This window comes from Fukomys damarensis, unplaced genomic scaffold, assembly GCF_012274545.1.
Source record: "Fukomys damarensis isolate Sample0158 unplaced genomic scaffold, DMR_v1.0_HiC HiC_scaffold_37, whole genome shotgun sequence".
NCBI lineage: Eukaryota > Metazoa > Chordata > Mammalia > Rodentia > Bathyergidae > Fukomys > Fukomys damarensis.
The window spans coordinates 71,556,501-71,582,785 of record NW_022900949.1 but is presented as its reverse complement, the minus strand read 5'-3'; the positions used below and the strand labels follow the sequence as shown (position 1 = coordinate 71,582,785).

Below are 26,285 nucleotides of genomic sequence, written 5' to 3'. Positions count from 1 at the left end.
TTATTACTATAACCTGATTAACCAATGTTGAAATTTATAATCTGAACAAATATGTTTTTTTCCACTTAATGACATCTGAGAATTTTCATCATTCTAGGATTATTAGAATACAGGAGTGAAATATTTCATGTGTAAACAATAACTTCAAAGATTATATCAATAATTTGGTTTTAGAGAAAATGAGTGATTTTAAAATTTATTAGTACATGTTTGCAGTATGATTACATTTATCAGGGGGAGTTTGTACATGTACACAATACATTTTTTAATCTACCCCTCTCTTTCCTCCTTGCTTGGTTCCCTTCACATTTTCAAAAGCTCTATTTGCATCATCACTTTTTCCCTTCAATTTTTTCCATCTCTTGTCCCTCCATCCCCCTCAACTCTTGCCCCATCATGCATTTGAAAAAGATCTTACTTCAAGAGAAAATGAGTCTTTAAAGTGTTTCTTTGATAGTGAATCATGTCTTTGCTCACTGAAAATCATTTAAAATAGGATATTTTTTAAGGAAAACTATACTTGTAGTTGTAGATTAGTTATTAGTAATATTTAAATGTACTGTGATTTTCTAAAGAGAAAAATACATTTTACCTTTCCTTAATACTATCTATATTGACTACTATTAGAAAATAATAGAAAGGACATAGAAATTGGTTTTGTGCAACTTCTTAAATAGATAGTATTGTTTAAAATAGCATTTTGCCTTTTGCACAAAATAAATTTTAACCAAATAAATTCATTCATACATTTTTATTAAAGTTTAATAAAGCTTTGATTGTGTTATAAAATAGAAAATGAGACAGCAATCTCCTATGCCCTTTATCCCAGATTCACAGTGATATTTAAAAATGTATAAATATACATTTATATGACAGATACAGAAAGCAGACTGTAATTCGAAAGTGAACTCATACAACTAGATCTACAGACATCACACCCTAAGTCTTACAGATAGCAGTGATAACAATACATATTTTTTTTTCCTTTTAGAGATCCTCACTCAACATGAACACTTCAGATTTTCTGAGGACACTTTCATGAATCCACTACCATACTCCTGATTTTTGTTGCTGGTTATCAGTACTTTCAAAAAACATGAAGTCCTGGATAAAAACAAAAGTACAGAAATGTGTTTTAACATTAAAACAGAGAACAATACTCAGATGCAGAGAGTAAAGAGGACAGATGATGCAGTTATACACACAGAATATATATAATATGTAAATCTGGGAAAAGTTTATATCGATGTAAGCTCTGCTTTGCCTTTTCATTTTAGTAACAAATTCTAAAATTCTATAATTGTATGAATTTAATTAATTACCTGGCAATTTCTCTATAACACTTTTTGATATACTTTGAAATCTTTCTCTTTCATTCTTTTTACCTCAAATTTTTGTGGTCCTACTCTAGTCATACAGCTTATTTAGTGACAGTGTTAGGTTATTTTTCAGGATAATGACAGCCAGAGAACTTTTTGGTTCAGGATCATACACTCTTTTACAAACCTGTATCAACTGTATCCTCGTGTTTCACTCATCACTATGCAATGAGACCCTTCCCTCTATGACATCAGGAAAATCCTATAAATTTTATTTCTTTCACAATTATTATGTTAACTAATCTCTTCCACAATAATAATTTATTGCTTTTTGCCAATCACTTGCATTATACTGTTCTAATTTTACCTTTCTCCAATACATTTCCCACATTCTCACCAGGATTTAGCTTACTAAAATTTGGATTTACACGTATTTTATTTTACCTAGTTTTAAATCAACAAATTAAATATTTTCCGAGTTACCATGTCTTCAAAAAAACATGTATAATATTTAAATGTTCTTTAAAATTTTTTGTTTTAATTGACACATAAAAGTTGTTTGCATTTATGCATTACCATGTGATGTTTTCATACATGCACACATTGTGCAATGCTTGAATCAGTTTAAACCTAGTACCTCAAATATTTATCATTTCCTTATGGTAAATTTGTGGGTAAATACATATAAACTTTTTTCTGGGTTTTTAGTAATGCACACTACGTTATCAGTCTGTACAGTTATTCTACTGTGCAATAGCACATTGGAACTCATTTTTCTCCTCTACTATTTATTTTATATAATTATATTTATTCATATATTTCTCCTCTGTATCTTTAAAGATTCTTTAAAGAAGACCACAACCATAGACTCTTTCTCTACTTTCACCTGCATTTTCCACCGATCTGTACATTACAAATGGCTTTCTTCCTTTAAGCATGCAGAATCTTTACCTACCATGACTTTGATTAAACAGTCTCTTAATATTTAGGGTTAAATTTACTCTTTAGGTAAAAATAATACTAACGGTCCAATTTTAACATATGATTCTGGATATATTTAATCTTATAGATAGCATTAAGCATATGTCAATTTAAATTAACAGCATAAAAATCCAATTTCTTTTCATGCAGCTTCAGTTATTATTAATGTAACCAACCTTTTTTTTCTCATTAAGTTTATTGGCACGTTTTAGGTATACAGTAGAGTTACATTCATAATTAGGATCATGTACTTTACATGAGAGGTCTTGGTTCTCATTTTTTGCCCATACTCCTGCCCTCCCTTCACCCCCTCCTCCCTTCCCCATTTACAAAAACTTTATTTCCATTTTTTCATTTTGTCAGATTTTTTCTTTTTCCTCATTTCCTTTCCCCTACCCTTTCCCACTTCTTCTACACTTTTAGCCTTTTTCTTCCTATTTCACATTGTCAATTATATGATTTGGATCTTATTTAAAATTATAGTTTTTCACACCACAGAAACTATTCAGTATTTACACATGTGTGACATTTATTTCACTTAAGAGTATGACCTCAATATGCATTCATTTTCCTATGAATGTCTCTAATTATCATTCTTTATGGCTGAGTAGTATTCCATTTTATAGAAAAAACACATCTAATGCAACCAACCTTACTTCCTCTATTACTCCTTCCACTAGATCCCACTGCCCTCATCCCTATTTACAAGTAAATCCCTAAAATAATCATATGATGAAACACTTTGAATGCGTCTCTAATAAATATAGATTCCCTTGTTTTTATATAATATGATCACTATACTTTTAATCATTCCTTTATATCAACAAACCAATATTGAGCCAGTATCAGGCAACATTCAAATTTCTCTGAATGTCTCATAAATATCTTTGTAAATACCTTTGTTTGACTAGTATATAAACATGATTTACAAACTTTGGTATCTCTTAAGACTTCCATTTCATTTTATCTGTGTCTTTTCACTGTCTTTGCCACTTAATGAAGGAACAGGGTGGGTCCTTATTTCCTGTGTACTCTTACTTTTTCTGACTATATATACAAATCAATATTTAACAAATTTCTCTAGTGTTTCACACCTTGGCTGAATGATGTAATCAATCTATGATTTCTGCACAGATAGAAGGTTGGGTCCCAAAAGTAGAGATTCTGATGTAATAGATTTGGGTGCAAAGCAGACAGGGAAAATATGAAAAGTTATACAGGTACTTCTATTGTGCAGCTAAGGTCAGAGACCACCGCTGTTCCTATTCTTCTCAAATCTTGCTGAATAATACCAGCTCAGGTGATACATAAATTTCCAATTGAGTTTCTGGCTTAGAGGATTTTATTTTTTCGAATCAGTGCATCTTAACTATAAAAACTTGTAGGTTTCATTTTGGTATATTTGTACACTTATAAAACATTCTTTGGCCATTTTCTGTTTCACTATCTCTTGTCCTTTTCTTCTTCCCTCTCCCATTTTCTTTCTTTTCTGCAAGTCCCCTTTCTGTTTTGTTATCTCTCTCCACCACCCATATCTCCCTACTCCTTCACGAGAGGAAATATGTGATATTTGACATTCTGAATCTGGCCTATCTCATGTAACATTATGGTCTCCAATATTTTTTCCATTTTTCTGCAAATTATGTGATTTTGTTCTTCTTTGGTACTTGGAGTTTTAAGAGTTTAGAATTACTGCTCTCCTTGACTATTTCCTATAAACTGGTAGACCCAAAGGCTTGATGGATGTATTATAGTATTAATCCTACATGATGATTTAATAATAAATCAGAACAAAATTTCCTTCTTTCACTGACATTTTTCCCACTTACACTCAGATTCAACATCTCACACAAAGCACTAATTCTGTGTTTTAAAATAAATGCTCCAAGACAAGCATGGTACATAAAATCTGTTTCTTGTGAAAATAACTATTATTCAGAAAGAAACTTGTCACCTGTGTATCTAGTGTCAGAGTCAAATGGAATTTCAGAATTAGTATTAAAATAGGAATGTGTCTAGAAAATCTACGAAGAAGGTCATTTTGCAGTGCACAATCTATTGAAACATGTCAGAACAGTAAGGTAGAAACAATATATAACCAAGAGAAGTATGAATGGACTTACAATGAGGAAACATGCACCAAGCATCACAGCTTTTATTTTCACATCCAGGTCTAAAGGAAACTGGATCCCGAAGTTGTCGGCATCTGTGAATGCCTCTCTTACAATCCCAGACCACTGTTTGGTAATCTTGCCAACCACAGTTTGTTCATCAAGAGATTTAATCTACATTGCAAAAATAATCACAAAGACTTGTAAAAAAACATACCACAAAGCTACTTTCATAGATGATGTGAAATAAACATCATATTCAGTTATGCACATATATATCTATGACCAATAATCCCCTCTGAAAAAGTATGTAGATAAATCCAAAACTGCTTCATTGTATACATAAGTGATAGAAATTACTTTTGCTGAAATATTTAACATTTTCTATTTTTCAGTGACAATACTACATTATTTGGATTCAGAACAAAATTTAAGAAGAGATATAAATTAATTTTCTACTTATAGAGCAATACAGATAGTTTGTACAGGTTACAGGTTTAAACACGATGGAAAGCACATTACACCCACTAAGGGAAGGGAAACAGGAAATGCTAACAGTCTGGAAAAGAATATTGTCAGATCTGAGTGAAGGAAGTAACCAAGAAGGAACTATTGAAAGCAACTATTTTTTAACTTCTCTGAATCTATGATAGGAATACCATTCTCAACATAAAACATAACTATACAAACCCTGATATAAAATATTTGTAGGTATGCACACATCTCTACATTACATATATTTTTATAAGAGTTCCCATTTCTGCCATTAGAATATGAGGTCTATAAGAAGAGGGTTCATGTTCATACAACTAGAACCAACAGAGAATTTGAAACCCATGTGAAAGGAAAACTGGCAAATAATCTAACAGAATGAAGCTGGACAGCTTGGCTGTGTCATGGCCATAAGGGGCATCCCTTCTCGGCTCTAGGATGCGCTTGTCCTGTGCAGTAGTGGACCTGGTTTGCCATATTTTCTGATTTTACAGGAGAAAACAAGACATAAAGATTAATTTGTAAAATTTCTCTATTTTTAAATATTTGTGACTAAAGAAACTGGGTTATATATCTAGGCTAGTGCTAATGAACTTTCAGAGAGGAGTGGCCCAACTGCAACCGAAAACCCACTTATTTATCACAACATGCCAACACTGCAATTAAACCTGAATACCAAGGTTTTCATTAAAAAAAAAAAAAAAATCAAACAAACAGGGCCGGGGATTTAGCTCAGCGGGTCGGTGGCCTGTCTTATCAAGCGCAAGGACATGAGTTCAATCCCTGGTACCAAAAAAAAAAACAAAAAAAAAACTAAAAACCAAAAAGCAAACAAACAAAAACTCACATTCTAACATTGTTAGTCTTAAAAGAAAAATAACACATGTGCCATAGGTTCTCCACTGGTTTTGGCATCTATTGTAATGAAATTATCCCACATAGCAAATACACAGTTCTATTATAGCTTCCAGTGACTTAATTTAATGTCAATTTTTATTTATTTATTTTTATTTTTTGGTACCTGGGATCAAACTTGGGTCCTTGTGCTTGTGAGGTGGGTGCCAGAATCATTGAGCTAAATCCCCAACCCTTTCAGTGACTTAATTTAACACAAGGATGCAACAGAGATGACAGAGAAGCATAACTGGACATTATGTGTTATATAACAGTCCCTCTACTCTGTGGGGAACTCAGGGGGATTTGAAGCCAAAGGCACTACTGATTTCTATGCTATGTTTCTCTATATCTATGCCTGTGATAAAATGTAATCTATAAATTAAGGACAGGAAGAAATTAGCAATAATTGCTAACCATTAAATACAAAAAATACAACAATGCCCTATAATAAAAGTTTCATGGATATGGAATCTCTTCCTTCTCTCAAAATATCTTATTTTACTGTATACATCCATTCTGGGATGATGTGAGATGACACACTGGTAGCCTGTGCAATGAGATGAAGAAAGGTAACTGATGTAGGCAAAGCTATATATAGGTTACTTGAACACTAGCAGTAACATACCAAGACAGTCCTTCTGGCAACTGACTACTACTCAGGATGCTACTGAATAACTTAATGCGCATTTTCCTGGTACCAGGGTTCAAATGCAGGACCTTGAGCTTGTGAGGCAGGCGTGATGCCACTCAGCTAGATCCCAGTCCCCACAGTGACAATACTGTGGAAAGAGGGACGACCCACATCCAGCTTGTGGGGAGCAGGATGTGGACAAGATTGCATCACATTACTCAGAACAGCATGCAAATTAAACTAAGAAATTATTTAGTAATGGAAAATTCCATTTAATATTTTCAAGAATATGAATATGGTTAATTAAAGCTATGAAAAGTGAAGTTGTGGGAAAGGAAGTACTTTTGCATTAGCCTTATTAAAACTATCTTTGGGTAATTTTCTCTTTTGGGAATTAAAGCAATCAGACCTTCTGAACATGTTCTAGACCACTACCTATAATGAAGATTAAGGAAGGATCCATGAGATGGGGCAATCAGATTTAAATGACAAGGCTAGCATTCTATGTTGCTTGTTTGTTTTAAAATTATTATTATTGTTAGATAGACACTTGTTTGTAGCCCAGGACAGTCTTGTTCTTGTGATGTTCCTGCTTCAATGTCCTCAGTGCTGATAATATGTAGTGCTACTAGAAGTCACGATGTTTAAGTTATGTATTTTTATCTGTGACTATGCATCATTTAGCATCATCAACACTGAACTTTAATCATATTAGTGAACACAGAATTGACTAAAGTTAAATACTTGAGCACATTATCTCTCTTTGAGATATCAATGCAAAATACTTAGTACATTTTAACATACTATAAAGTTATGTTTTTTGGACAATAAGAGAGCAAATCTGATAAACATTATGATATTTCTTACCTCAAAATCAATATCTGAACAACAACTGCACACAATACATGGACCAATTATTTTTAGCACATCCTCTCTCCTCTCATTCTGAACAGTAAACTTAGGCAGACAAGGGTGCCACTTCTGAGTAACGTAACCAATGGGAACACCAGGAGGAGCCTGGATTTCTATCTACAATAGCAAAAGAATATAACAAATTTAACAAAAATTACAATGTTTGTGTTCAACAAAAGAGTGAAACTTCTTCTGAATTTCCTTACAAATAGCCCTGGTAATTGCACACTGACCTCCTGAAGGCAACAGGGAAAACAACAGCTGCTACATCTTAGTGGTCTCTCCATAGTTACGACTTCTCGGCCCAAATTATCAAGAATCTTCAAATTAAAAGGCCTAGACGGTCCACAGCAATTTCGAGTACAGCAATCGTTATCTTCCACTGCAAAGTAAACCCTCTGTCCAAGGCTGTTCTTAATTTCATATTTATTATTAGTTTCAAAGCCTATTAACACTGAAAACATAAAAAGGGAATCCGTCATTATCATTTCGTTCCATTTTGTTAAGAATAGAGAATCCCTCCTAAGGCAATGTAACATCTAGATATACCAGCTTGGGATAGTACTCCAAAAAGCACAAGCAAAAGGAAAACAGAAAATCTGTTTTTGGAAGTGACAGAGATTGAGAAAAAAGTCCAAAGGAAATAAGGAGAGGAGAGGATATTCTGGTAAAAACAAGTTGTGTCTCAATTTCAAAGGGAAACTTTTTTTGCACAGGATTGGTACAGCAGTGTAGGTGGACAGAGTGGTGCCAAGTGTATGGATAAAATGTCCATTTTTCTTGTGCAGTTTTCATATGTTATAAAGGAGTCATGGGGTATATCAATATTGCATTAAATAAATTGCTTTGAGACATTTTAGAAATTACAGTCTTATTTTTGGCACCATGTTGGAGCAAAGGTCATAAGGGTTTACTCCCAATGCATACATGTGAAAAGAAGAGCATGAAATGGAAGAGCAACTGATTAGAGCACCATATTGTTCCCAGGGCACTCGTTTTTAGCTCATCACTAGTTGGAAGTGGGAGATGGGGAGAACAAACATTTGGCCATCATGATACTAAGGGTCTTCCATAGGGTCTTCCATAGGAATCAACACCTTGGAAAAGTATTCATCTTTCGAGGCAGAAAGGAGCAATTAATCTACTTATCTTATCTATAGCCTTCCGATACTCGGGTCATAGTATGTTTAAAAGAAATATATGGAGGCTCAAACTACTCACTAATATGTGTGTGGGGGAGGAATTTTAGTGTGGTATAATTATCTTCAGGAGTCTTATCAACATGAATTCCTTTCAGTGTCTTTGGTAGGATTTAGACAGATCCTCCACATAGATAGAGGATGACCCTTGACTTTAACATCTCTTACAGTCAAAGTTTGGTGAGAAAAAAAAAATTAAACTGGTGTTGAGAGTGTATTTATTATCCAACAAATTGTTTCATTAGGTAGCATAATCTCAGAAAATTTCGCCTTGTTTAATTTTAAAACATTATGGCTTGGGCTGGGGATTTAGCTCAGTGATCCAGCACCTGCCTCACAAGTGCAGGGACTTGAGTTTGATCCCCCAATAAATAAATAAATAAACAAACAAACAAACAAATAAATAAAGGAATATGGCTTTATGTAACCTGTTTCTGGTTACTTGAAAAGGTGAAACTGAAACAAAAGAGTCTCTTGTTTAAGTTTCCAGATCTATTAAGTTTTGAATTGAGAAAAATTTCAGTGCTTGCTACTGCACAGATAGTGTAAGAATTGAGTAATGTTCATCTTTCTTATAGTTTTCATGACATGAAAAAATAATATAGACTTTCAATTTGGGGAAAAAAGGACATTTAGGTCATCTTTTAAAATACTTCAAAATTAAATAGTATTAAATTAGAAAATTACTAGATATTTCATGATTTAGTTATATATTTCACAAATAGTTGTAATTCTATGTATCTATAAATATATCTCTATAAATGTACAAAGAGATGCATGATATGTTACATAATATATGGTATCTGGCTATTTGGATTTTATAAAATAAATAGCATATACCACAGAATAAACTATATTAAAAATGCAGAATGCAAATAATCGTGCAATGAGCTTTGTTCTAGAAAAATATTAGTTTAGAGACACTAAACAAAACCAACAACTTATATATATCCAACACTTTGCATTGCAAATAATTTAAATGTAATAAGTGACAATTGTATAATTTAATAAAATTCAATTTCTACACTTATACAATTCATGTTCTAATTTGTACCAGTAGAAAGGACTTTTGCAAACAGGCAAAGATGGATTCAACACAAATAGTGTACAAGGCAGCAGAGTTTTCACTTACATCAGAGTGAACACTTACATCAAAAAGGGAGACAATATGGTTCGTAAATCTACTGAGGTCTCAACTCCCTAGGAGCTTCCTGAACCATCCACTGGTTTCCTACATCTGTTTTTGCACCTGGTAAGCATAGACCCTAGGGAGACATCTGGTTGCATTAGGTGAGTGCTTTTGTAGGTAGGAAGCCTCCAGTCTGCTGGTCAGCATCCTGCAACACTACAGGGCCCATGCATCTGATACAGGGCTCATCTGAGGTCCCAGGGAAAAACTAGGCACAAACAATAATTTTTCAGAACATCCCTTTCAAATTAAGAAAGATCAATCTCACTGGACATTTACTAAAGGTGGCTAAACTTTTGCATGTCATTCTGTGCTACGTCCAAGGTGATGACAAATGACAAGTCCACAGCTGAAGTGGTGGGAATCAGGTACAGCGATAGAATAACCTGATTCACAGAGCAAGAGGAAAGCAAAAGTAAGTTTTTATTGTCTTCCTTCTAATCTAGTGTAAGGATCATGAAAATAGATGCTCAGTAAAGTAAGTATTTTAGCACTTGATTCCTAATTTTCAAAACTAAACTGCTCATAAGGTTTACATTTTTATTCTTGTGCAGACAGACATTTGTAAGTACTTGTTTAACTGTCCTGAATGAGTTACAGGTGCTATCTTTGTGGCAATTCATGCTTTTGTTTGCATAAACTTCTTCTCACTCTAGAAATATAAACAATACAGTGAATACATACCTTCCAGAAGTTCAATTTGCTGGTGAACCAGAATCTGATCTATCTATTACAAGAAAAAGAAAATTAAGCACTTATAATAGGTAAATATTTGTTGAAATTTTTTACTTAATGTGAGAAACTTTATGTCAAATAAAACTGACTTACACTGGAATTCCTAAAACAATGTTCTTGAAGAGGCTCAAGACATGCTTGTAACTTTTTGAATTCAAATTATAAGTATTTCTATCTTATACAAGTTTCAAATTTTAAGTGTAGTTGGCATCAGCAGTTGTTATAGGTGATAATTTCCTGTAAGAATTTTATGAGATCTTGATTTTGAAGATGTGTATTTCAGAGCATTTCTTGAAGAATATATTTCTAAGTAAAATTCTTCAGATCTACCCTGCTTGGATGCACAGTGGAAAAAATAAGTAAATAGACTGTGCAGGAGACACACCTGATTTACTGAATACTGGTTAGACATAATAAGGACTTTTATTTACAGAACTTCATACTTCTATTTTACTTATCTAATTTTCCACATCAAATAAATGTTAAAACTCATATACCAAAATTCATTATCCCATAGCAGAGCAAAATATTGGTTGTCTTTTTTTTCTTTCTCATATAGATGTGTTTATAAAACTGGATCTTTTCCAAGGGACAAAAACATCATACAGTTTTATTGGTTATAAAACGGTGAGTCGTATCATGCACAGCATATCAACCCTTTGTTTGGATCCCGTTATTGAAACTAAGTAATAAACTTTATTCAAAGTTCTTTTCCCTTTCCCAAGAAACTATCCAGTGTTGGAATACTGGGCTCAGTCCAGATTTAAAAAGCTCCTCTTACTGTCTTAGGTTTCCAGTCCTGACCAAGATAGATAACTTCTCCTGATCTCAGTTTCTTCTTTTGAAAAATGATTATTGCACAAACATGTCATTGATTTTTTTGGGGTAAAGATTAAGTGAGATAATACATGTATTATGCTCACAACAAACACTGGAAAGTAGGGTTTAATGGATATTTGCTCTTGGTTATTAACTGGTTTTAGTCATGATCACAGAAAACATAATTACTGCATATATTTGTATTTTGCTTAAAAAGTGAAACTGATCTAGAAGTATTAGAATAATCTGTTAGCAGAAAATATTGTCTTACCATTTCAGACCGTCTTAAATTATCTCTTTGTTTAAGTAAACTGAATGCCTGGTTGTGACTTTGTTAAATTTGTATGTATTTAAAATTACCTGACTTAAATATTCCAGTCCAGGTGGGCAGTTCAATGGCGGTTGTGGGGCTGGCATCCACGGTGTACCTGTGGGTCCCGCCAGCTGACCATATCCTGGCTGACTCTGCACAGGAAACCCAGGATGTCCAGGTCCTGGTGGGATTGGTGAGCCAGCTGGGGGACCTTGATAAGCATTATAAGACCCAAGATAGCCAGCCTGGGGTGCTAAATAGGTACCCTGGGGCCCAGAGTAGCCAGTTTGTCCTGTAGGTCCTGAAACAGGAACAAGTGAAATAACATAACTGCACAAAGTGTGAAACATCAACCCACCTAGAATTATCACAGCCAACCTCATACTGACCTTTTTTTATCTAGAAAACCTGTACCTGTGACATTTAATCTACCTTTTCATCTTTCAAATTTTAATGTAGCATCCACTCACATGCACTTCTATTTTGAGGTGATAGCTATGAACAGAGGTAGCAAACTCTTTTTTTTTTTTTCACAACTCAGACAGAAAATATGTTTTCATAAAGAAGAAAGTTAACTACTCTATTACCTGGAATCAGTAATATAAAGACTCAGCCATGACTTCAGTTAAAAAGAAGGGACATGGCATCGGGTAGAAGATAGGAAATAAAGGCTTTGAACCAGTATTTCAAGAACAAAAGCATCCCTTTCATGATAATTTGGAGATTATCCTATGTGTGTAGACCTGGAAGTAGTTTTTTTGCCTTCTCTCCCCAAGGGATATTTAGAAAGATCTGGAGATGTTTTTATTCATCATAACTGCAGAAATGGATGGTACTGGAATCTGGTGGGTAGAAGCCAGAGATACTGCTAAATAAATTTCCTAGAATGCCAAAAATAGTATCCTGAGAAGAAATAATTTTCAAGCCTTAATGTACTGCTCCTGTTGAGAAAACCTGACATAGAAGTAAAGACATGCCATTTCTTTTTGAACATTTTAAGTACTTATCTGGATTAATAATTTGCCTGGAACTTTTTTCTCTTCTTTCTTCTCTTTTCTTTTCATAGTACTGAGAATTGAACCTAGGAACACTCTATAACTGAGCTATACCTTCTTCACTTTTTTGTTTTTTGTACCAGGGAATGAACTCAGGACCTTGCACTTGCGAGGAAGGCAGTGGAACCACTGAGCTAAATTCCTGGCCTGTCAGCATTTTTACTTTTTATTTTGGGACAGGTTCTTGCTGTTTCCCAGGCTGACCTCGAACTTTAGATCTTTCTGCCTCAGTTTCCCAAGTGGCTGTTATTACACATATAAACCATTGCACCATGCTTGATTGGAGTTTTAATTCATGATGTGTTACTCTTCTACACTGTGAATCCATTATAAAACAAACTGATATTTAGGTTCTCAATTGAAACTTCACAGCTGGGTATGGTGGCGCACACCTGTTATCACAGCACTCTGGAGGCTGAGATAGGAGGATCACTGTGAGTTCAAGCCCAGCCTGGACTGCATAGCAAGTTTTTCTGTCTCAGAAAAACAAACAAGCAAAAAAAAGAAATTTAAATTTCACAACATAGCACCCTATACTCTCTGTAAGGTACGGCTGGAGGAACAAAGAAGGCAAAAGTTGAAAGAAGCTAACTAGTTGAGCAGAGTAAAGGATAAATTTAATAAATGTGTAGTGTATACTCTCTGTGAGTGTGTGATTACAATAACACGTTATAAGTGTACAGACTAGTAACTCCATACTACTGAAATATATTTAAAGAACTACATTAAAATATTTTGTCATTAAAACCATGAAAAACTTACATGTATAATAGGCTATTTAGAAATACTTGTAAAGGTAACATTTCTGGCAAAATTCATAACCACTGAAAAATAAGGCTAATAGCAGACTGCACTTTATAATAAGCCTTTTAAATATAGCTTTTACACTTTAGTCCTTGCACAGTGAATATTTATAGGTGATAAATATATCTGTGGCTCTTCTGTAGAATTAGGGGCTACAGCTTTCAGGGAAGACCCTGCTCTCGGTGGGCTTAGGATCAACTTCTGGGAAACAAAAAAAACCAACAGATTTTATACGGATACGATGAAGAAAATACAAGGAGGAGATGACAGGATGTGGGGCAGTCATTTTAGGTAGAGATAAATGAAACTTAATTCTAAAAGATGGCAAGGAAAATCCTTATGTTACATCCAGTGAGAAGTGCTGCAGGAAGAAGAGCAACTGTGAAAAGCCTGACTTTAGGAGTGAACTGGCATGTTAGGAACCAGGAATAGCACAAGAGACGAAGTACAGTAAATGGCTGTTAGCAAGCAAGGAAAACTGTATTTTACAATGAGAAACAGAGGCCATCCCAATTACCTAGCAGGAGAGACAACTTTGTGTTCATCTTTATTCGAGGGAGGTACATATCAGTGAGATTTATTAAGTAGAATTAGAGGCAAATGCTTTGAAGGAACCTAAGTTTTATGAAGGCATATTGCCCAAGGTAGCGACTGAGATGGGCAAAGGCAGAGGATCACAGTTAGATAAAACATGTCCTCCACGAAGCTCAGATGCTCATGGGAAGGTGACCAGACCCTGAAGGTCCGGACCACATCGATGAATTAAGCCATTCATGCATTTGCGGCTGAATGGATTCTTGAGAGTTGGGGTCTAGGTCTAGGAAATAGGTCATTGGAGATGTAACCTGACAGGATATGCCTTGTCCTCTGCCCCTGACTTTCTTTACTTCCTGGCCACCATGATATGTGTGACTTTCTGCCATGGTTCTGCTGCTGTGATGGTGTAGCCTCCCTCAGGACTGACGTCATGGAGCCAGTGACCCAAAGACGATATGGTGATCCAAAGTAAATCCTTCCTACTGTAAGTGGACCTTAGGTGTTCCATCAAAGGGACTGAACACTGACTAACATAGGAAAGGGAAGTGAGAAGAGATTTCCTGAGGTAACACCTTTCATCTAAGATCCAAAGGATTCACGAGAGTTAAATAGGCTAAGGGAAAAGAACATCTAAGAAGTTCTGGGTTGATGACAACCTGTGGTGTTTACAAATCTTTAAAATGGCCAGTTGAGATTAATGGTAGAGAGCCTGCCTTAAGAAGTACCACACAGCTGGGCCTGGTGGCGCACGCCTGCAAGCCCAGCACTAGGGAGGCTGAGGCAGGAGGATTGCTGTGAGTTGGAGACCAGCCTGGACTACATGGGGAGTTCCAGGTCAGTCTCTACATAGGGAGACCCTGTCTCAAAAAAACAAAACAAAACAAAACAAAAAAACAACAACAAGAAGTACCACACAACTATTAAGCACAGAATGGAGAAATGGAATCCTCATCCAAATTCTCTATGCCTCAGTTTTCCTTGATGAATAAGGGGTAATTAATAGTATAATGGTTCTCCACACCTATGGAGGATTGGTTCAAACCTGCATACATATCTTTCTGTATACATTTAATCATTTCTAGAGGATGTATACCTGATGCAATGTGCTATATAAATAGCTGAATGGTGCCAAGGAAATGATCCATATACACTCATTATAGATGCAATTTAATATTTGAATATTTTTTCATTATACAGTTGATTGATTACAAATACAGACAGACAAAGGATTGACAGTATTTACCCCCCAAAAATGGTCTGAGATCAAATGAGCTAATCTACATGAACTTTACATATAGAATAATACCTAATGGCACTGTAAACTCTCATTTTTCAGATATAATTGTTTTTTATCATTGTCATCTCAAGACTTGAAATATAGGCAGCCTTGGTCTTGAGAATTAAAACAAAGCTATTCTAATAAACTCTCAAGTGTGGTTATATCTGAATTTAATTATTTATACCTGGTTTTAGCTACCATGTGGTGGATTAAATCATTCTGTAAATGCCTTGGATAAGTATCTTAGTCTTGTTAATAATTCTTCAAACTTAAAACCTATAAAAATTTATGGCAGAGGTTCTTAATCCTGGCTTCACATTAGAAATGGCAAAGTTCACATTAGAATCACTTGAGATATTAAATATTATCAGTCGTTGGGTTCAGAGGTCTGTTTAATTTCCCTGGGATGGTGCTCTGGTACAAGTATTTCCCAGTGTCTCTGGATGATCTTAAGAGCAACCACGTTTGAAAACTACTGCCTTAGAGACCTAGTACTTATCTAGCTCAGGCCTTTTTATTTGCAAACATCTGAATAAGATTTAGGTCCACTTGGAGATTTTGAAAGACAATGAAGCAGGCTATTCAACCGCTGAGAAAATTTGTTTGCTCAGAGAACAGAATAAAATGGACACATGCAAACCAGATCACTTTTGATTCTAAGACCCCTGGATGTCTTGCAAGATGTGGGTATTCTGTATACTTGTAAATCTGCACACTCTAGGAACCTTGCCATTTCTAAAATAATATCGAGAACTGCATCTGTCTAAAGGATAATCTCTAAATTCTTTTATGAATTTGTTCAAAAGCAAATATACACTCCCTATTATGTAGTGATGTAACTCAATTATTTCTCTTAGAAATGCAAAGTATGAATCAACAAGTGAAATAAAGCTTTCATATTTGTTACAAAACAAAAATGTGAATTATTCCAAGGTAGCTACCATTTCTCTCCCTCCCTCCCTCCCTCCACCTCCCATCCCGCTCTCCCTCTCTGTGTTTTTTGAGACAGTGTCTGGCTATGTAGTTCAGATTGGCCTGGAACTCACGGCTGTACTACTGTCTTAGCCTCCTGAGTTCTGGGATCACAAGCTTGTGCCACCACACCCAGCATGGCTGACACTTCTTATGACTGCATTGCAGCTTCTAGTTTTAAGTAGTCTGATCATTGTTCATTTACACTAATTAAACCAAAAAAAAAAAAAAATCTCAAATCCTGCATGATTCAGAAACACACAGGGATGGATCTCCTAAATGTCATTACATAATCAGAATTTTCAGAGAAGAGAAACTATCAAAAACATATTTTAATGATTTTCTGTATTTTAGGCTTTATGTGCAGCCTTATATTTCATTTGCTAATGTAAATTTCCTATTGATTTTACTAGTTCTCCTTTACACTTTTTCCTGTATTTCTTAAATAAAAAATTACCTCTATGGAAAATACATACTCCAAAAGAAAACTAGGAATAGCTAGACTGCCAAAATTGCTTTAATGAAACAGTAAGAAGAGGAATTATCAAAATAAAGGCAATATCCCCTTCCTCTTCATTTCTTTCTCTCCCTTGGGAATATCAACTAATATTTTTTTGTTTTTAATCATATATTTTTACCTTGGAATGCTGCCGGTGGAAACTGTGGGTTATATGCAGACGGAAAGCTTGTTTTGGGGTGAGGAGGATCCATTTGGCTGTCTGTAAATAAGGAAAGGTTAAGTTTATGTCTGCTTAAATAAAATATACATTAGAATGAAAAATGTAAGTAATTTGCACTTGTGTGGTCTTGTGCTATATTGAAACAGGCAAAGTAAATTCATTCAACATAAGTTTTACCTATTATCGTAGCTAATTTGCAGTAGAATCCTGTTTCAAACAATCCCTGTTTCCCTTTTAGATAACATATTGCAGCCTCAGCAGTTACTGAGGCTGAATTTCTAATTTTTCAAATACGCTTATAAATGGTCAGTTACAGGATTTGATTTTGTGATATTCGAAATAAGATTGTGTCAAAAACACATATAGCTGGGCGAGGTGGTGCACACCTGCAATCCTAGCACTCAGCAGGCTGAGCCAGGAAGATCACCATGAGTTTAATGGGCTACATAGTGAGTTCAAGGCCAGCCTGACCAACATAGCAAGGCCCTGTCTCAACAAACAAACAAACAAGCAAATATACATATAGACCCTGGAGAAAGCAATAAATTAAGTTTAGATGTGGTACTGGCAACAGAAGGATTATGGACAATTTTAAGGGTATCTATAATGATTGCTATAAGCATTATTATTTTTTTGTACCAGGGATCAAACTCTGGACCTACCTTGTGCTTTTAACATTTAAAATAATACATGTGCTTCAGTATTTCAGTATTCATCTTTTAATCTGACATTTTCTGTATGTGTCTCTGGTATGAGCTTTCAAAGATGATTAAACCCATTTAATCATGAAAGCTTATCAGGAAGCCTAGATGCAGCCCCCACCCCGTCTACATCAATCAGTTTTACAGAAACATCACCAGAACGCAGGCCACACAAACTGTAAAAATTCAGGCAAAAAATAGTTCTTTTTTGCAAAATCAGATCTTTTCCTTGGACAGATACTACAACATAGACCAAATTATTATAAATCTCTGAAATTCCAAAGCATACACTGTCCAAACCATTCTGTTCTATTGCTCTGCTGCAGATGAGCAGCCTAGCTTGCTATCTGTCTAGATGTTAAGGTCTTGCCTGAAGCCAAATTCCCAGCCAGAGCTGCAAAAAATAGATTAGACTCAGAAAAAGAGATTCAAGGAAACACAGTCCAAGTGTGACTCAAAGCTCTACTTTTAAGTGTCATGTGAGCACTGGTAGCACAATCGAGGCTGGGAGGCTACTACTTCTCCATTCATCTGAATTTAGATCAATTTTCATTCCATCATTCTAAGAAAAGCAAGACTAAAATAACAAACCCAGGAAATCTCTGAAGTTTCAGGCCAGAGCACATGTGTGTTAGATCTTGTGGCCTTCATTAACCTTTTCCCCACTTGAACCTTGTTTAGGACTGCATCTCATGGATATAATTTCATGAGAGTGGATCCAGTGTGTGTTAAAGCCACCGAGCTGACACAGTACCCTGTCAAGTATTCTTCTCAATCTTATCCAGAGTCCCACTGAGAGGCACCAAGGAAGGGGTGCACATCTTTTAAAATCTGAAAGCCTGATTTATCTTTTTCCTGTCATTCTGACACCACTTTTCTATTCATGCCACATTCTTGTTTCTGTTGGCAAGTACCTGCCCTGAGCACATTTTCCTTCAATAAAAGTAGCTGATTTTTCTTTTACCATTGTGTGTATACTTTCATCTCTATGCTCATCATACACAAGGGCCTAGAATCTATCTTTTGGACCCATCAGGTTGTGTCATCATCATTTTCAGGCACATCTTGACAGGTGCCAACATTTCATTAATTTAAAACACACATATATGTCGGGACAAATAGATTCAAGAAATTGGCAGCTCATAATTTCTAGGTTTGTATCAGAGCATTTATCCCACTTTCAGGAATTATAGGGGAAATTCATACAAATAAGAAATAAGTGAACAAAGAACATGCTAAATTATTAGTCAATCTCTATAATTTAAAAATGCAAATTACAATAGCTTAGAAAAAGCACAGAACTATCACTAGTGTTAAAAATATGCAATTTTTATATACATGAATAACACTTTATATTTTATATTTATTTACATACACACATTTTGTTAATTATATATACATTATATAATTTATATCATTATATATATTAACTGAAAACTTAAGAGGTGAATATGAACATGACCACACAAATCCTACTAAATTGAGTTGAAGCGTCTGAAAGATTCTAACACATAAAACAGCTGATTTCTACATAAATTTACCATTGAAAGGCTTTAAGTTTTAAAAATAAAATCAAGTCAATGCAGCGCTCATTAAAGTCACAGAACACTGTGTAGAAAATAAGTGTGCTGGGGGCAGGGGATTTAGCTCAGTGGTTTCGCCCCCAGCCTTGCAAAGGCAAAGTCCCAAGTTAGATCCCCAGTACCACAAAAAAAGAAAACAGTGGGCTATACAAGCTTTAATATTGCATGATTTCTCTTATATGAGAAATCCAAAGTATAAATAATTTAAAGAGAAAACTGAAAGATGAGTAATAAAAACTGGGAAATAAATTTCTTGCAAATGTGCAGGGGACCAAAAGAGAGATGGAACTGGGAGTGAGAGGAGGGATAGGAGAGAGAAAAAAAATTCAGTGTTGCGATGTACAGGTACCATCTCCCAACAATGAATGTACATTATGTGCAGCAAACACACACTAATAAAAATTAAATTAAAAAAAGAAAAGAAGGGGTCTAGTCCTGGAAATTACCTACGATAGTGATCAAGACTGACATTTTAGTGAGAGATGAGTTGCTTTAGGGGTATTGCAACAAAGATATAAAGATTTATTCTGAAATACAGTATTTAGTATTTTGGTATTTTCTTGGACATTTTTCTCTTTGGAGCCTTAACTGCTTAATAAGGCAAAATCTTTTATTACATGTTTGATAAATACCCATTTCATTTGTAATTTTCAAGGAAAAAGTAAGAATAGTTTGATTGTTATATATTTCAGCCTACAGACACTGATGTTTGTTATGGAATATATGTTAGGGCATATGTGTAAAGAATTTATTTTAATGAATTGGCATGTTAAATAAATTATGTGTTGCCAGGGATTTAGCTCAGTGGTTCCACTGCCTGCCTGGCAAGCGCAAGGACCCGAGTTCAATCCCCGGTACCAAAAAAAAAAAAATTATGTGTTAATTAATGTGACTTGAGTAGCCTTCGTATATAAATTATGCACATTGAAAACATAAAAATGCACTGGCTGAAATATAGAACATACTGTATGATATTTTCCAGTAAGCATAATGCATAGCTTTCCCTACAGTTTTTATTATTAATTTAAAAGATCAGTGGCAATGGATATCGGTGTACATATTCTCTATACTCGAATTTGGCATTGGATTCCAGGGTTTAAACAACACAAAATAAACTTTAATTTCATTGAGTGAATATAATATTGCAGCAAATAACATATTTAACATTTGATGGAAGAAAACTAAATTTGTTTTTACTAGAATCCATTCTCAAGATTGTCATGGCTATGGCAACTTTGATGATCTAAGAGCACTTTTGCATTTGATTATTTCTACAGAAACATGAATAGCAACAAACATCCTATTCAGTACCTTCTGGATACTTTGATTCTATCTAAGTTTCAGTCACTACATTTTTCCTGCTAGAAATCTCAATCACCTTTGTGTCAATTATTCCAATTGATGCAGTATGCAAAAATTCTACTGCCCAACAGTTTTATGTTGGGTCCACAGACTAGACTGAATCAGCCCCACGCCAGTGTTGGGGGCACTTTTACTAACTCCTTCTACTGTGTAATCCTAAGTGCAAAGACACACATAACCAATTATGTCCATAGTTTCCAAAAAGAAACCAGTTCTTTCTTCGCAATTTCAAAATTATTACTTATCGTTGTCAGTTTTGCACATAAAGTTTCATACATTAGCTTGTAAAATGAAGGTTTTCACAATCTTACTAGATCTATCCCCAGGAATGTAAGACTCAGTTTGGAAATAATTGAGTACATTCCTGGTTGTATCAAATTAGTTAATAAGTTTAACATGATAACTTTTTTAAAAGTTCCAGAAAGACTTTATTTGGAAAACAGGAAATCACAGATAAGATGACCCTCCCAAAAAAACCACAGTGTCTGCAATATAGTCACACTATATATTGAAAATGGAAAATATGATCTCATTCTTTTATCTTTCTTCCTGTGTTACATAAGAACTTTGGAGAAAATGGAAACATCTTACACCATAAAAGTACATCTCTGTTATAGTTACTCTGCAAAAATCCTAAATTGCCAACATGGGCTATTTAATAATTACAAAATACTCTTATTAGGAGAAAATCAGTGTGGCAATTTCTAGCTATCTCTTCACAATTAATACTTTTTTTTTCCTCATTGAGTTTATTGGTACATTTTAGGTACACAGTACAGTTACATTTATCATTGGGATCCTGTACCTTTACATGACAGGTCTTGGTTCTCATTTTTCCCAGTCCCTGCCCCCCCTTCACCCCCTCCACCCCTCACCATTACAAACACTTTATTTCCATTTTTTCATTTTCTCATATTTTTTTCTTTTCCCTGATTACCTTTCCCCTACCCTTCCCACTTTCCCTACACCTTTAGCCCTTTTCTTCCTGTTTCACATTGTCAATTATCTCATTAGGATCTTATGTACTATTATAGTCACACGTGTAAATTCACAATTCATACTTTTTGATCCATCTCTCAACATAATGAAATTACACTTATTGCTTTTAAAAGGAATTTTTTGAAACCTACTACGCTATATGTAAAAGAAACATTACCTCTATCTGTGTTATTTATGAGAATTTGCTTATTAATTTCCTAAGAATGAATCTGTCCCCTCTGCATACTCATCCAAAACAAAAGATCAGTTCACACTCTTCACAAGCCCCCAAATGGAAATATATTTTCGGAACTATTTTAGCAACACACTATTGCCTTAGACACAATCTCCAGAATGCCAGGTCTCCAACTTCCTACCAATGAGTAAAATGAGACACTATGGAAGAGAAACAGAATTTTGAGTAAGTCGGGGGTTCTCCTCTGGGAACAATATGTGTTAAGTCACAAATCAAGCAATTTTCATGTATTTCCAGTTATGTTTTTAGGTAAATTGCGTACACTTAAGATTATTTATTCATTATCTAAAAGAAGAATATTTCATCTTTGATTGTGGCTTCTGTAACAATCAAGCCCAGCAAAACTATTTGCATTTACACAAATGCGTGCAGCAAAGACTGGGTGAGCATTTGAGCAGAACCGCGTACACACCTGTAACATGCGAGTCAGAAGGGCTCCAAGGCTGAATAGAAAGGCAATGTATCTTATATCAGGAAGTCTTCTATTATCACACACTTCTGTATTTTAGGCCCAAGAAAACAAAACAAATGTGTTTAGATCCAACTTGGGATGGGATAGTGAACCTTGAATAAAAGTAAAGATCAACATCAACTAGAATAAACTGAAACAGCATTAATCAAGTGTTCCCCCAAACTAATAATAAATCAAAAAACCCAAAGTAGGAAAACTGATCTTTGAAGTTAGTTGCTCTTTTTGGATTGATGTCCTATTCCAGAAAAGCTTTGATGAACAACCCAGTGCTCCTTCACAACTTTGAGCTGTTTTGTTTTCTGATTGTAAATGAGAAAAGTGCTGCATAGAGATAAAATGGCTATTTAATACTATAAAAGGTGACTGACTAGCTGATTCCTATGGTTTACTTTCATGTACCTATTTCACTGGAAAAAAGAAAATTAACAACTTTCAGAAAAATTTATTAGAGGCAATCTTTATGGTGTCTGCCTTATGTAAAACAGAAAAGTGTTGAATTCTAATTTATTCTTTACATAATTTTTACTAAGACAGGTAGGAATTTTCTAAGCATTTATTAAGACAAAACTTGGAAAATTAAAAGAACAACAGTTACTACAGATATCTCTTATTTCATGACCCACCTATTAAATGACTGGACTTAGGACCCATCACTTGGACTTACCACCAGTCTCTTTTTGGTACAGTTCTGCACATCTTGTTTTTAAAGCCTTATTTTTTTTTGTATCTGGTTTGTGCAGTACTGTGTTTATGTTCTGTTATACATTACAGTAATGTATGCAAGGAGCTATGCAAGTAAAAGTCATCAAGTTGGAGTGTCCTTGAACCATTTCTTTGTCCTGAATATTGCAAAGTGCATACTATGCACAATTCTTCATTTAGCAGCCAATTCATTGAACAACCTCCTTAGCAAATAGAACTCAGCCACTAAGTGAGAAATGGCTGTACTTAGCTACAGTGCTGGCTTTTAATTAGAGAACTGTTCAGTGCACATTTTTCTGTAAATATTTCATGTGTAGATACTCACTTAGTAGAACACATACAGCTTTTAAGGAGTGAAGATAGGGAACACATAAGGCTTTATATCACACACTGCAGCATTAAACTATACAAGGCACTCCAGGAGACAACAAGGAAAGATATTACTAAAAATATGCTTAAGCAGTATGAGTAAAAATAATTATACAGTATGAAGGGACTTTGTGAACACTGATTTAGACGGTAGGGGCAGTGGCATTGTCACTGATACGCATATCTGAATTGAAAAGTGTTTACTGTCAGCAAGACCACAGAGTTCTTGGTTGTTGTTCGTGTTGTGTGTTGTGGTGCCAGGGAAGTACAATGTAGGGGGAAACTCTCAGGTAGAAGTCCTGAGGCAGGAATACCTTGATTTGGTCAAAAAAATGAAAGATATGGAGCTGACAGAGCACAGGAAGGAGAGATCCTCAGAGATAAAGATAGAGAGACACATGGGAGACACTGCACACATCTTAGTGTCTCTCCACATCTAAACTAAGGTCCTTTACAGTGTCTCTTACAACCCACCCATTTTTACATGGTCCTTTTCTATGAAATCCGCTCAATTTGTCATTCAGTAAGTGTTTAACTTCCTTGGGATTTTTCTTTGTTGCAATCCTACAACTGTTTGAATACCAGGGGTGGCATGAAGAGAATGCTGTGCTCTTAGGGAATTTCAGAAAAGACAAATATATTTGCACCCTGGCCTGCCCAACCCTTCTCACTGGATAAGAGTCACCTGTGTGCAGCAAGTATCTCTGACCGCCAATCCGGGAGCAAAAACCAACTGTTTTTCCCAGGAACTGGGGAGAGGCCACACCCAGAGTACCAGGAACAACAGTAGATAAAACCACACAATAACCAAATCATGAGCTAGAAGCAGCAAGGAAGCCCTCAAATATTTGAAAGAATAAAATTTAACTTTCAATAAGTAATTTCTTTCTTGTCAGGTACTACTATAACAAATTAATACATTTTAACTTTTGTTATCTCTTGTAAAAATTATAATATAGGGTTATAAGACTTTCAAATAATCCAAATGATGTAAGGGAAATATTATAACTAACCTGCCAGCTATCTGAAATGCCAAGTTCATGTTCTCTAAAAAGTCAAAGAATGAAATCTAGGAACAATGGAGGTTAGGAGTAGGAACAAGTTATTGAGAAAGATAACTTCCGTCTAAGAGAGACAGAAGGGGGACCAGAAAGCGGTGGCCCAGCCACCCGGCTTCTCAAAAGTGTTACTTTCTTTTGAGCAAAGCCACGAGATGAGGCAGGTTCAAGGAGAGACAAAACTATGGTCAACCAGTAAGATTACAATTACAGCTGCCCAGGTACTATTGATTAAATGGGGATCAAAGGGGAAGGTAGTCCAATCGCAAGCATAAAAAGGAAATGGTCATGGTGTGGAGGGGAGGTATTGGCCCTCAATTAACGTGATCGGTATCTATGTAGAATATCAATTTGTCCCCAGGGGAAGTACATCTGTGTAGCTTGTTTGTTTTGTTTTTTGTTTTTCATGAAGCGGAAAAGAACTTCAGAGAAAGAGCTTCAGGCCATAATTGTCTTCTCTGCTGAGGGCCTGGCCTTGCCTAACTAACTATCTTATAAGATTTTCTAACTAGGTTAGCTGACTACAATAATTACACAATTGTGAGACAAGGCAAGCTGAAGAAACAAGTATAAAGACAGCAGGTCAGAGTCCAGGGAAGGGAAGACGTGGAGGCACAGTTCAAAGGCAGGCAGCCCGACTGTGGAGCGAATTAATCACTAGGCCACCTCCCGGCTCTGCCTTTCTGATACTTCTGGTATTCGAGAAAATCAGGCATGGTTTGCTTTCCAATCATACTTTCAATTACTATTTAACATTCGGAGACATCTAGCAGGCCCCATTAGTTGCTCCTCCTCATACTGTACTATGCTGGCAGAAACTAGAGAGCCCAGCTTCCGCCCATGATTTGGGGCCGCCCTTTGAGCAGAGAAGCAGCGTGGCTGAATGCAAGCAGGTCTGCTAGGTCTTTCCGGGCAGCACGGCTCGCTCCTTATCCATAAGAAGGGTTTCCAGACCGGCCAGGTGTCCCGTCCGGGGCAGGAAAGGTGCGGCGCTGCCTGCACACTGCACAGCGGGTTTCCCCACGTCTCCAGGACTCCTGTCCCCACTCTCCACCCCACGTCACCACCCCCAAAGCAAACACGACCCTCAGGCTCCCGCTCAGGAGCTTCCTTCTGGGGACCCACGCAGGCCCCTAGTTCTCTCCGGGAGAGGAGAGAACGCAGCTCGCTCACCTGCTGCCGCCGCGGAGCCTGCGCAGCCCCCGGGACTCCAGGACCGGGAATCCGCTCGCCGGGCCAAGGCTCCGCTCCCCGGATCCCCTGGGGGAGGCGCAGAGTTCCCGCTGCCCGCCCTCCAGCTAGCGGGGAAGGCGCCTCGGAGGGAGGGAGTGGCGCCAACACCCGCGGCTTAGATTTTTGTTTCCTGGATCCCGCGAGTGCAACGGAACTTCCTTCCCTGCCCCCGCGCTGGGGCCTGGGGCCTCTGTCGCCGTTCACCCGTGACCCGCTGCCCTGCCTGGCTTCCTGTCCTGTGGTTAGAGAAGGATTGAGGTGCGCGTCTCCACCTGGACCTGGGGAGTTACACACTGCGGAGCGTCCCTTTAAGGGAATTTGCTTAACTCTGGCCTTGACCTCCATCCTTCAGACTGGGGATTTAGATAATAAATGACTAAGGGTTAAGATAGTTTTCTTTACGATGGCTTTTATTCCTTGCTTTTTCCATCACAAGACGTTTTAAGTGTATTTTAGAAATTTAATGGACCACGTTTATTTAGAATGGCACAGAAGCATTCAGTAGATAAATACTGATTAATTTCATTTATTTTCCAAAAGTAACAGATGATCTGCCAAGCAATACATACATGTACTCTACAAAGAAGTGAAATCTACTCTTTTCACTTCCCGATTTTCTCCCCATGGCCTGTTCACCAAGGTAAAA

At 36.1% G+C, this 26,285-nt stretch overlaps 1 protein-coding gene across 2 annotated transcripts; it reads right to left on the bottom strand.

Annotated features, from left to right (window-relative positions):
* Positions 1 to 754: 754 nt before the first annotated feature.
* Plscr1 (phospholipid scramblase 1) lies at positions 755 to 25,749 on the bottom strand. 2 transcript variants are annotated; one of them, XM_010625270.3, is made up of 9 exons: positions 25,580 to 25,660; positions 22,218 to 22,303; positions 16,884 to 16,964; positions 11,646 to 11,899; positions 10,416 to 10,458; positions 7,577 to 7,797; positions 7,299 to 7,460; positions 4,424 to 4,585; positions 755 to 1,104 (listed from the first exon to the last, which is right to left on the bottom strand). In XM_010625270.3, exons 3-9 carry the CDS (start codon positions 16,954 to 16,956, stop codon positions 1,048 to 1,050), a joined length of 972 nt encoding a protein of 323 aa, XP_010623572.1. In that variant the 5' UTR covers positions 16,957 to 16,964; positions 22,218 to 22,303; positions 25,580 to 25,660; the 3' UTR covers positions 755 to 1,047. The 2 variants fall into 2 exon arrangements, with proteins under 2 accessions (XP_010623572.1, XP_010623574.1); XM_010625272.3 differs by lacking the exon at positions 22,218 to 22,303 and having other exon boundaries at positions 25,580 to 25,749.
* Positions 25,750 to 26,285: the final 536 nt, after the last annotated feature.